This window comes from Coregonus lavaretus (assembly GCF_964263955.1).
Source record: "Coregonus lavaretus genome assembly, chromosome: 9".
NCBI classification, from domain to species: domain Eukaryota; kingdom Metazoa; phylum Chordata; class Actinopteri; order Salmoniformes; family Salmonidae; genus Coregonus; species Coregonus lavaretus.
Window position 1 is genome coordinate 54,326,009 of NC_139996.1, and position 13,695 is coordinate 54,339,703.

General features: G+C 41.5%; 1 protein-coding gene across 1 annotated transcript in view; it reads left to right on the forward strand.

Annotated features, from left to right (window-relative positions):
* Positions 1 to 1,318: 1,318 nt before the first annotated feature.
* The window catches only part of syt12 (synaptotagmin XII), a gene marked incomplete at both ends in the record, with an annotated part of 32,648 nt that continues 20,271 nt past the window's right edge, over positions 1,319 to 13,695 (forward strand). The window contains 2 exons of the mRNA XM_084168252.1: positions 1,319 to 1,364; positions 1,880 to 2,073. Coding sequence (XP_084024378.1) covers positions 1,319 to 1,364; positions 1,880 to 2,073 — 240 coding nt within the window. The remainder of the gene's footprint in view (positions 1,365 to 1,879; positions 2,074 to 13,695) is intronic.

The window sequence follows — 13,695 nt, forward strand, 5'->3', positions numbered from 1 at the left end:
CAAGAGTTAGGATATTCAACAATTGGAACTGTTAATCACCCGCAACTGCAGTTAAAATGGCTGCCAAGATAGGGAAGATTGATAAATGAGACTATCTAAACTGGAACAACCATCTCAATAACGAGTGAAATAAGTCCAACCAATTACAGATTGGATTAGTTATAGAAAAATGTATGTTATTTTTCTTGGTGTAGTATAAGATAAATTAATTAATCAATGTGCATGCAGAAACATAGATATTAAAACAAACTATTCTAAAAAGCAACCTGCACAAAGCATGCTGGGAAATGTGATAATGAGGCCACTACCATGTCTTTTTCATTCTGAGAGAGTTAACGGTAATTAACTGAACACGGTCAAGTAACAACAGGTAACAACGCGGTGCTGATTCCACTGTGATTCAAATAACACTTCATTTATGCACCACAGGTGGTGTCAATTTCAATCCCACTGGTGCTAACCCCACTAGAATCAACACCGAGATTTTAACCCCTGCAAATTTGCTTGTGTTGATATTGTGATACAGAAATATTGTGTTGTACTTTACCTTGGAAGACATGCTCTGTCTATATCCATAATTAACTCTCCTCTAATCTGTCTTCAAGGATCTAGTGTCATTATGTGCATGCTAACCAAACACAGCATCTGCATGTGTCATGATCAGTAAATTGGTTGTTATGAGTGCTTATGGCAAGATTATGACAGGCTGATGTCATGCTCAACATTGTAATAAAGGCTTCTGGACAACAACCAGTTTAATAAAATTTACTCTTGCACTCTTTAGCCATTACTTCTACTGTGAATTGTGTTACTGTGTGTTTCATATCTATGTTTACTGTATTATGAAGGCATACATAAGTATTTTTTTTTCATTTATATGCTGGCACAAGGAGACACAAATATTTATGAATGTTTTTAAGTCTTAATACAATATACGTATGACAAACCACCCATAATGACTTATGAATGTAATTATGGTCTTTATGCATTTATAAAGGATGACATTATAAGGGAGCTGTGAACTGTTATGAATGTTCATAGCAAGTCTTATAATGCACTTTGAGTGATGAAGCGTCTGTATGTAATCCGTTACGAATGCACTTCTAGCCTTTATATGCACTTATAACAGATGATATAAGGAGCACTTATGATTGCTTATAATGGACCTAGGATTACTCTTGTAATGTTTATGCTTATGCGTATAGTGCAATATGTATGTAACAGAAGCCATTATAATGCATTCATAATGCATTATACACTGGTGCATTCAACAAAGAACAAACTAGTGTTCTTTTGTTTTTAGGCTGGTGGCTGTACAATGTCCTCAGCACAGGGCAAGGATATATCGGACTACCATATCAGCGGTGAGTCTCTGTGTGTGTGTGTGTGTGTGTGTGTGTGTGCCTGGCCCCACGATGCCCCATCCATTCTGATGTTTCATTCTGCTTGGTCACACACAGCAGAGCCACCGATACAGTCTGTTTGTGTGTTTCCTTAAGGCAACCCTTCATAAGAACACTTAAACAAGGCTTTGGCATATCCACATTAAAAAGACCAAGGTATTCCATAGTTTTCCTGTCTGCTGCTTTGAAAAGGCAAGGTAAAACTGTCTGCTTTGGGCATTCACAATAAGTAATTTATCTTGAGAGAGACGGCAGTAACATTTAATGATGGTTCTTTCAAGTCGAAGATGTGAAATGTGTTTTTAGGTGCAAATGAGAATGCTGTTTTTGTTAGTTATGAGTCATCAAGTGAAAAGTCATCATTATGAATGTTTAGTGTTATAAAGGTTTTATTAAGCAATGCTTCGTTTGATGATACATTAAAGTAAATAGTGGACATCATTTGCTTTACAAACAAATGTTATCCCCCCCCCCAGTGGTCCGAGCCCCCCCTGGATGGGAGGTAGGGGTGTTCGTGACTGGGTTCCTCCTGTTGTTGGCGGTGGCAGGAGTCAACCTCTGGAAGTTATGGAAGTCTGGTACCTTTCCTGCACCCTCACCCTTCCCAAACTTTGACTACCGCTATCTACAAGAAAAATATGGCAACTCCTTCTCAGAAGCGCGGCAAAAGGTCAGAGTTTATTTCAAGTCCATTGATACTACATAGGGAGAGAATGTTGAAAATACCAAGAATTCTCGGTAAGACATCATTTGAAGGGTACCTACATAAGGACATCATAACACATTAGTAAGCCGCATGTGTAAACAATTCATGAGTACTCAATCAAAAAATCTTACATGTATGGAAACCACCACTACACTACAATACACAACACTCTGAATGCACCATAATAACCAATGCCAGGAAAATAGTTTTGAGCCACTAACTTTATACATTTGGGGTATGTTCAGTATACAAGCTACTTCCTACATTTGAGCACTTATTGGTCCATGGGAGTCAAGCAAAATGTTGTAATATTATCTTTTAATCTTTAAGGGAGTAAACATGATTATTTCAATAGAACATATTGAGTTGTTCTATTATTACCTTGAAAGATACTGATCGAATTGGGAGTTTTGTTTATTTTTAAACATCTAAAAATAACGCTGTCCTACCTTTTGATGTCACTACCGAAACACACACATTAAAAGCCTGTAGAATGAATGTGCCTTAAGCCACACCCTACAAAGATCACCAGGTGATGGGATTGTACCCCTCTCAAGCATGGTCACATGGTGAGTATTCTGTCTACATGCATTGTGGGGAAAATGAGTGACGAAGTTGGTAAATCTTCATGTTTTTTTAAAGAAGTGTCACTACCGAACATCTAATATATTTTTGGGACTAAAATATATGTTTGCTCTGTCCAAATGAAAGCCATATGTTAGCTGGCGATTCTTTAATGTAAAAAATAAGTCAAAATTATCCAAACCAAAATGGATGGTCACAACCGAAACAATTGACCCCATTCAGATATATAGAGGTGTCATCTTTGTATCTGTGCCATTATGGCGTCTGTGACAGCACGGCCAGCGCCATTGAGGCTATCTCCATTTGTAAGTTACATGTGCTCTACCAACTGAGCTACAGAGGACCACCATGTGGGTAGCGGACCAGTATCACAATATGAAAAAATCCATAGTGATAAATTAACCCATCTTTTGCAATAACAATAAATCAGCGATAAATAAATGTTGGGGTAGGTGCTAGAGCTTGGTGATATGGACAAAAACTCATAAATGCGATACATTTAACTATTTTGCTCTAACAACAAATACAGATGTTTTTTTTAAATGGACAGCTACTTTACATTAGCGGCAGGGCTCTGGACCATTTTTTTTTCCAGTGTCAAGAAAGACAACTGAGGCGGCAGCGTATGTATTTGTATTGATTGCTACGCTAAGGGATGGTACATTTCTTTCAAGGGCTTAGATACCACAAGAGATCTTAGCTCAAGGTAAGGGTCATTTAGCTTGCTAACATTCTAACTTATAAACTGATAATGAGCTCCAAACACAAATGAAAGCATGATGTTAGCATGAAATGTTAACATGAAAGCATGATGTTACCATCCCCCATCAATAAAAACATATGTGCTGCCGCCTCAGACATACTGTCAATCTATCATCAATACGTCTACTCTTATTTATAGTTTATCTCGTGATCTCGACAAAACAACTTTTGTTGTGTCGTGATCGTGAGAAAATGTTCTTGTGATCTTGACAAAACAACTTTTGATCTCGACATAACGAGGGAATATATTTTTTTATTTATATGTCCTCTCTGGACTTCCGTAGTTTACAGAGAATGGTGCGACAAACAAAAAACATCCAGTCAGCGGCAGTCCTGTGGGCGAAAACAGCTCGTTGATGAAAGAGGTCTAAGGAGAATGGCAAGAATCGTGCAAGCTAATAGGAGGGCCACAAACAGACAAATAACGGCGCAGTACAGTGGTGTGCAGAACGGCATCTTTGAACGCACAACTCATCTGTCCTTGTCGAGCTCCTGAGTGGCGCAGTGGTCTAAGGCACTGCATCGCAGTGCTAACTGTGCCACTAGAGATCCTGGTTCGAATCCAGGCTCTGTCGCAGCCGGCCGCGACCGGGAGACTCATGGGCGGCGCACAATTGGCCCAGCGTCGTCCAGGGTAGGGGAGGGAATGGCCGGCAGGGATGTAGCTCAGTTGATAGAGCATGGCGTTTGCAACGCCAGGGTTGTGGGTTCGATTCCCATGGGGGGCCAGTATAAAAAAATAATAATAATGTATTCACTAACTGTAAGTCGCTCTGGATAAGAGCGTCTGCTAAATGACTAAAATGTAAATGGATGGCTATTGCAGCAGACGACCACACCGGGTTCCACTCCTATCAGCTAAAAACAAGAAGAAGCAGCTCCAGTGGGCACACGATCACCAACATTGGACAATTGAGGAGTGGAAAAACATTGCTTGGTCCGCCGAATCCCGGTTTCTGTTGGGTCATGCTGACGGCAGAATCAGAATTTGGCGTAAGCAGCATGAGTCCATGGCCCCTTACTTCCTGATGTCAACGGTACAGGCTGGTGGTGTAATGGTGTGGGGAATGTTTTCCTGGCACTCGTTAGGTTCCCTTGATACCAATTGAGCAATGTTTGAACGCCATAGCGTATCTGAACATTGTTGCTGACCAGGTGCATCCCTTCATGGCTACACGGGGGTCTGACCCGGTACTAGATGTGTGTACCTAATAAACTGCTCACTGTATATCATAAGGATGTGGTAGCCTACTGGTGATCTTAAACACTTCTCCAATTGTTGAGATCTGATATTCTGCGCAGTATAAGACGAGATGTAAGCCAATGTCATAGGCCTATCGTCAACCAATCACATTTTTCAAATCCTTTTGGGCTAAATTCCAGCTAAACTTGGAGAGGACAGTTAGGCCTAACTACTTTCAAAAAGTGTGCTTCTGATGAACCGCTACAAGAGTAAGTCAATAGCCATATTAGACTGAAAGATAAGGTAATTTCGTCAACCTTGTGAGGCTCTCCAGCCATGCTCATTAGTTGCTCATTCAACTGTTACTTCACTCAATCCCATATTAAAAGTGTCCCTTCCTAAATTTCCTGAGACCAACCAGAACTGTTTCTTTGGCCAAATCTTCCCCGATTTTCAAAAAACAGTTAGTGGTCTCTCATTTCTGCATCACCAAATTTTATCGCGAGGCAAAAGAGTAGGCTAGGTGCGCTTCAATTGCTCAATCGGTGCAGCGGATTGCAGGTGTGTAGTGCTGCCTGTGCGCCACTTCTCACTGTTTGCCTGACTTGTTGGAAGACGTGTGCTGAAAGTTTTGGAAAAATAGGATACAAACTATTTAAAAAATGACCCCCAATTTGCACCACTTCTATAGAATTACCCATATATGCAGCTGATGTGCCTGCTGCACAAAGATCACCATGTTTATATCACATTATTAAATTCCCTTTCATTTGCACAACAAATCTCACTTTTGCCTGCTGTGCAAAGCACGCTGGGACATGCAGTGAAGAGGTCAATGGAATGTGACCAAAACAGTTAAATGCCATGTAAATGCCACCAACGCATCCCCTTGTGGGAAATAGATCCAGAATCCCTTCATTGCTGCCCATCAAAATGTGGCTACATTTAAGCTATTGTTTATATGTGTAGTCACACTATGTTGGGGTAAAAATCGGAGTATAATGTTTGTATAGATGTCAACCCTTATACATATTAATATCATCGTCACCAATCAATTGCATTACACTTAAAAATGTCTTCAACTACCACCACAGATTTCTATATGTTAGCTATGCTACTAGTTTATATGAACGGGAGTTAGCGTGTAGCTGACATTTTTTTGAAACCCGAAAAGGACAACCTCTAAATATTTTGATAAGAAAACAGCCAGATATATGCAAGTCGGATTTTAGTAACTACCTTGTGGGCCTGTTAGAACATATAAATTATGACGGATTTGTCGAATATCCACTTTGTTAGATCAGCTTTTTTGAATAGGTGCCAATGATGTCCCTGACGCAGTGTTGCCAATTTAGTGACTTTGTCGCTATATTTAGAGAGTTTTCAGACCCCTCCAGCAACATTAATTGGTGAAAGAGGCTAGCACCAAATTCAGCTACTTTTCAGGCTGCCTGTTTTTGATAGCATTTAGATAAAATTTTATTTGCCACATGCGCCGAATACAACAGGTGTAGACATTACAGTGAAATGCTTACTTACAAGCCCATAACCAACAATGCAGTTTAAGCATTTTTTTAAAATAGCAAATAATTAAAGACCAGCAGTAAAATAAAATAACAGTAGGGAGGTTATGTACAGGGAGTACCGGTACAGAGTCAATGTGCATGGGCACCGGTTAGTTGAGGTAATTTAGGTAATATGTACATGTGGGTAGAGTTAATTATTTATGACTATGCATAAATAATAAACAGAGTAGCAGCAGCGTAAAAGAGGGGGTTGGGGTGGAGTGGGGGGGAAATGCAAATAGTCCGGGTAGCCATGATTAGCTGTTCAGGAGTCTTATGGCTTGGGGGTAGAAGCTGTTAAGAAGCCTTTTGGACCTAGACTTGGCGCTCCGGTACCGCTTGCCGTGCGGTAGCACAGAGAACAGTCTATGACTAGGGTGGCTGGAGTCTTTGATAATTTTTAGGGCCTTCCTCTGACACCGCCAGGTATAGAGGTCCTGGATGGCAGGAAGCTTGGCCCCAGTGATGTACTGGGCCGTACGCACTACCCTCTGTAGTGCCTTACTGTCGGAGGCCGAGCAGTTGCCATACCAGGCGGTGATGCAACCAGTCAGGTTGCTCTCGATGGTGCAGCTGTAGAACTTTTTGAGGATCTGAGGACCCATGCCAAATGTTTTCAGTCTCCTGAGGGGGAATAGGCTTTGTCGTGCCCTCTTCACAACTGTCTTGGTGTGTTTGGACCATGATAGTTTGTTGGTGATGTGGACACCAAGGAACTTGAAGCTCTCAACCTGTTCCACTACAGCCCCGTCGATGAGAATGGGGGCACACTTTTTTTCCTGTAGTCCACAATCATCTCCTTTGTCTTGAGCACATTGAGGGAGAGGTTGTTGACCTGGCACCACATGGCCAGGTCTCTGACCTCGATATGATGGTGTGAGATTTCTATGGTGTGAGATTTTTTCTTTATTCTGTAAGTGTGTCTACCTCAATCCATGCGTATATTCAACATAAGTCACAAATAAAACTATGATATATGAATATATAAAATATTTTGTTAATAAAACCATTATCCGTAAATCTGTACAAAAACTTTACAAATTAAACCATAATCCGTGAATATGTAAAAATATTTCACACATATTCACCAAAAGTCACAAATAAATCCATGATCTGTAAATATATTCAACATAGCTCACAAATAAAACTACAATTTGAACAAATATAGAAGGATTTGTGAGCAAATGTTCAGAAATCCCTAAAATGTACAACTGTGGAATATGCATTTGCACATTCCAAAATTGCTTGTGGATCTTTATTCTATGTTTACAGATTTAAAAAAATTAAAAATTCACCTGTCGGATGTATTACAATCCACAAATGTGACTTGTTTCAGGAAATCTACGTCGCACATATCTTTTGTTGATGGCAGAAATGCCTTCTGGAACATGTGAACTTTCATGTGCCTTAATAACAAATGTGCATGCCATCTGTGAAGACGTATACAATTGTTAAATTACGAGCCTAGTTGGTTTAGCCATGGAAAAATACAGGAACCTTCCCGCTACCCATGATTGGCTGAGATAATGGATGGGCTGGACATGCCGCGAGATGAGTTCGGATTGGTTTGCAATGTAGCATGCTTCTGTCTATAATATGAGCTGCTCAGTATGTGTAGATAATCCATTATACTGCATCTTTTTTTAGAAAGATATCATGAAGAACTGCAAAAGTGTTGTCACTGCTATCCACTTTCTGGAGGACAATCGTGCCATGCTGACTCGCTCTGACTCTGAAAATGAATTAGACGATGAGGAAATCCCTGATTTAGGTAAAAAACGTTTTCATTGAACCAGACATTGTAGAGTATTCTGATGACAGTGATGGGGAAGAAACGGCGATCAACAGTGTTGTTCTCACGGAAGAAATTGACAAAGTTTTGAAATCAGTGGAATGCCCGGTGGAAGCAGATTATGATAGCTAAGGAGTCTGAGAAAATTCTGGGGTTTGATTGCAAATATGCGGAGGGAGTCAAAAAGAAAACTGAAGGCTGTTGTATAAAACACCTGTCTCCGGATTACATTTACAAACTAAGGGCAACCATGGCATCCGTGAAAGAGAGGGAGAAGCGTTCATCCATGTATACTGGTAAGAGTCTAGCTAGCTACATTTTCAGATATAAGTTTATAATTTTGTTTTCATTGCAAGTTAAAGAGTACTGCCAGCGGGGGCTCGCTAGCTAATGTTACGTTTATGATCTGTGTAGTAATATTATTCGTATCTCAGAAAGCCATTTGCATTGCTAATTTTGCCTTATGTTAGCTAGATAGCTAACATTGAACCTAGTTGGTTAGCTTTATCTACCTGCAGATTCATGCATGGTGGTTAGCTATGACAATCAGTTTGTTTTACTAGTAGTATGGGTTGGGATTATTGCCGCGTTCAAAACAAATGGGAATTTGGAAGTGGGAAATCTTCTCCAAACTTCTTCCATTTAAGAATGATGGAGGCCACTGTGTTCTTGGGGACCTTCAATGCTGCAGACCTTTTTTGGTACCCTTTCCCAGATCTGTGCCTCGACACAATCCTGTCTCGGAGCTCTACAGACAATTCCTTTGACCTCATGGCTTGGTTTTTGCTCTGACTTGCACTGTCAACTGTGGACCTTTAATAAACAGGTGTGTTCCTTTGGAAATCATGTCCAATCAATTTAATTTACCACAGGTGGACTCCAGTCAAGTTGTAGAAACATCTCAAGGATGATCAATGGAAACAGGATGCACCTGAGCTCAATTTCGAGTCTTATAGCAAAGGGTCTGAATACATACAGTGAGGGAAAAAAGTATGCACCATACCTCGCATTTGTAACTTGTGTAACATCAGCAACTGTAAATAATTTGACTACCTAGCTATGTAACATAATTGATGAGGGTTGACATTGGTTATGATTATGATCTTGGATGCATTTCAATCTCACAAAATTATAGGCATGACGCAAGATAGGATTCCAAACAGATGCAATTAAGTTATTGCATATCCAGCAAGCTAGCTAGCTAAATTTACTGCCAAACATTGAGGATGAACAATAATACGACAATTTAGCATTATAAATCTTTGAAACTGAAGCTGGTTTTACTATAAATATATATTTGCCTAAACATGCCTAACAGACACGGCTGTAGGTAGAAGCTGTCTGCCTACTTACCTACCTAGCCTCATTTGTACGGTCTGGTCTGTGCAAAGTTTGAGGGTTATGCCATATGTCTTTCTATTAGGCTATATATTGTTGTAAATGTTATCTCTGTTCCTGTGCACATGTATACATGTTCAACTGGTCTACCCTAATGTTAATGTTATGCTGGCACGGTTCAACTGTTGTTCCAACTGTACAATAAGAGTAGACAGTACCAGTCAAAAGTTTGGACACACCTACTCATTCAAGGGTTTTTCTTTATTTTTACATTGTAGAAACGGATGTGGCGCAGTTGTCTAAGGCACTGCATTGCAGTGCTAGCTGTGCCACTAGAGATCCTGGTTCGAATCCATGCTCTGTCGTAGCCAGCCGCGACCAGGAGACCCATGGGGCGGTGCACAATTGTCCCAGCGTTGTCCAGGGTAGGGGAGGGAATGGCCGGCAGGGATGTAGCTCAGTTGGTAGAGCATGGCGTTTGCCACGCCAGGGTTGTGGGTTCGATCCCCACGGGGGGCCAGTATGAAACCAAAAAATTTTTACAAAAAAAAATTGACATTTAGCTAGCTAGGTTGCTGTTACTAGCTAATTTGTCCTGGGATATAAACATTGGGTTGTCATTTTACCTGAAATGTACAAGGTCCTTTTTTTTGCTGGATCTTTGTAGAATATCTACCCATTTTGGGTCACACAAAATTGTGTGTTCTCTACTCCGACATTGTGTGTTCTCTACTGCACAACCAAAAACACCTTCCTCGTCTGAAAGTACTGTCTGTGAACCTCTCCAAAATATAGCTATGTGATTTAGCTGATGGCTTTTTAGAGTTCAATACAGGACTGTAATGTTAGCTATCTAGCTATCTTACCCAGCTAGGCTGGCAAGCTAGCTAACGTTAGGTTACCTCTAATTGAGAATCTTCCTTTTTGAACTGAAGGAAAAAACATTGACGGTATCGCATCACTTCTCAGCTGTCGTCAAAATGGAATCCCCATCAGTTCAGCCTGAAAATCCCTCTGATAGTCTTTGGTCACCTCATCATTCTTGATAGCCGCAAGCCACTGGCAGAATCAGGGGGAATCACTGGTAGGTAGAATGGTGAAAGATAACTAATCTTCGCACGTGTTTGTAATTGGCTCAGTTCTGAGATTACTGTGTGTTGGTCGTTCGAAGTAAACAACGCTATTATTCAAGTTTGTGGGCACGCCTCCTCTACATAGCGGGCGGTATCAGCGTTCGCTATGAATGTCAGACTTTGTGGTTCACTATGAGCAGACCAATACACAGGGAGTTGAAACTTCCCGATTCTACCAGTGAAATTAAAATGTTTAAGTTCTAGCTTGTGGTTTGAATAATTATGATGTTTATGATAACGTAATATTGTTAATATAGTAATGACTCTATACCGTGGTAGAGGCAGGGTGAAATTCCCCTTTAAGTGTAAAACTAACAATGACTCAATAATCCATGCTTTCTGGGAATGCTATAAAGTCAAAATAAATTTGCCGGAGCTAGAAAGTTGGCTGTCAGAAGTATTACAATGTAAACATAATTTTAATCCATCTGTCTGCATATTTCAAGACATGATATATGGGGGTGAAGTGAGACACCCAATGGGCTGGACGATTCTCTTATCACTCATCTTGAAAAAATATACAGTGGGGAGAACAAGTATTTGATACACTGCCGATTTTGCAGGTTTTCCTACTTACAAAGCATGTAGAGTTTGTCATTTTTATCATAGGTACACTTCAACTGTGAGAGACAGAATCTAAAACAAAAATCCAGAAAATCACATTGTATGATTTTTAAGTAATTAATTTGCATTTTATTGCATGACATAAGTATTTGATACATCAGAAAAGCAGAACTTAATATTTGGTACAGAAACCTTTGTTTGCAATTACAGAGATCATATGTTTCCTGTAGGTCTTGACCAGGTTTGCACACACTGCAGCAGGGATTTTGGCCCACTCCTCCATACAGACCTTCTCCAGATCCTTCAGGTTTCGGGGCTGTCGCTGGGCAATACGGACTTTCAGCTCCCTCCAAAGATGTTCTATTGGGTTCAGGTCTGGAGACTGGCTAGGCCACTCCAGGACCTTGAGATGCTTCTTACGGAGCCACTCCTTAGTTGCCCTGGCTATGTGTTTCGGGTCGTTGTCATGCTGGAAGACCCAGCCACGACCCATCTTCAATGCTCTTACTGAGGGAAGGAGGTTGTTGGCTAAGATCTCGCGATACATGGCCCCATCCATCCTCCCCTCAATACGGTGCTGTCGTCCTCTCCCCTTTGCAGAAAAGCATCCCCAAAGAATGATGTTTCCACCTCCATGCTTCATGGTTGGGATGGTGTTCTTGGGGTTGTACTCATCCTTCTTCTTCCTCCAAACACAGCGAGTGGAGTTTAGACCAAAAAGCTCTAATTTTGTCTCATCAGACCACATGACGTTCTCCCATTCCTCCTCTGGATCATCCAGATGGTCATTGGCAAACTTCAGACGGGCCTGGACATGCGCTGGCTTGAGCAGGGGGACCTTGCGTGCACTGCAGGATTTTAATAAATGACGGCATAGTGTGTTACTAATGTTTTTCTTTGAGACTGTGGTCCCAGCTCTCTTCAGGTCATTGACCAGGTCCTGCCGTGTAGTTCTGGGCTGATCCCTCACCTTCCTCATGATCATTGATGCCCCACGAGGTGAGATCTTGCATGGAGCCCCAGACCGAGGGTGATTGACCGTCATCTTGAACTTCTTCCATTTTCTAATAATTGCGCCAACAGTTGTTGCCTTCTCACCAAGCTGCTTGCCTATTGTCCTGTAGCCCATCCCAGCCTTGTGCAGGTCTACAATTTTATCCCTGATGTCCTTACACAGCTCTCTGGTCTTGGCCATTGTGGAGAGGTTGGAGTCTGTTTGATTGATTTGTGGACAGGTGTCTTTTATACAGGTAACGAGTTCAAACAGGTGCAGTTAATACAGGTAATGAGTGGAGAACAGGAGGGCTTCTTAAAGAAAAACTAACAGGTCTGTGAGAGCCGGAATTCTTACTGGTTGGTAGGTGATCAAATACTTATGTCATGCAATAAAATGCAAATTAATTACTTAAAAATCATACAATGTGATTTTCTGGATTTTTGTTTTAGATTCAGTCTCTCACAGTTGAAGTGTACCTATGATAAAGATTACAGACCTCTACATGCTTTGTAAGTAGGAAAACCTGCAAAATCGGCAGTGTATCAAATACTTGTTCTCCCCACTGTATATACTAAAAACTTGGAAATCAATCAATCTGCCATCATTAACACAATGGAGAAATCGAATGATTTATTATTGAAATATTGAAATGGCATGGGCATCCGAGAAAAACATATGTGTACAATTTAAGGCCGTGTGGCAAACAATAATGCAGGCATTAGGGATGGGGGTGTGCTCATGCGGCAGATGAGATGTAGTCGTTGTTTGTGTGCGTCTGTAAATTGTTGTTCATATGTGTATGTTTCCATCTGGTGTGGGAAAGAAAAAATTTAACAATTGAAAAAGGACTGGTACCCAGACTACCGCAGCAAGGCAAATTGATGCTGTGACAAAACGTAATCTAGCGACAAACTCCACACTGCCCTTTCCCACCTGGACAAGAGGAACACCTACGTGAGAATGCTATTCATTGACTGCCCTCAAAGCTCATCACTAAGCTAAGGACCCTGGGACTCCCTCTGCAACTGGATCCTGGACTTCCTGACAGGCCGCCCCTAGGTGGTAAGGGTAGGTAACAACACATCTACCATGCTCATCCTCAACACTGTGGCCCCTCAGGGGTGCGTGCTCTGTCCCCTCCTGTACTCCATGTTCACCCATGACTGCATGGCCAGGCATTACTCCAACACCTTCATTAAGTTTGGCAACGACACAACAGGGGTAAGCCTGATCACCGACAACGATGAGACAGCCTATAGGGAGGAGGTCAGAGACCTGGCCGTGTGGTTCCAGGTTAACAACCTCTCCCTCAACGTGATCAGGACAAAGGAGATGATTGTGGACTACAGGGAAAAAAAAGAGGACTGAGCATGCCCCCATTCTCATCGACGGGGCTGTAGTGGAACGGGTTGAGAGCTTCAAGTTCCTTGGTGTCCACATCACCAACAAACTATCATGGTCCAAACACACCAAGACAGTCGTGAAGAGGGCACGACAAAGCCTATTCCCCCTCAGGAGGCTGAAAAGATTTGGCATGGGTCCTCAGATCCTCAGAAAGTTCTACAGCTGCACCATCGAGAGGATCCTGACTGGTTGCTTAACCGCCTGATATGGCAACTGCTTGGCCTTCGACCGCAAGGCACTACAGAGGGTAGTGCGTACGGCCC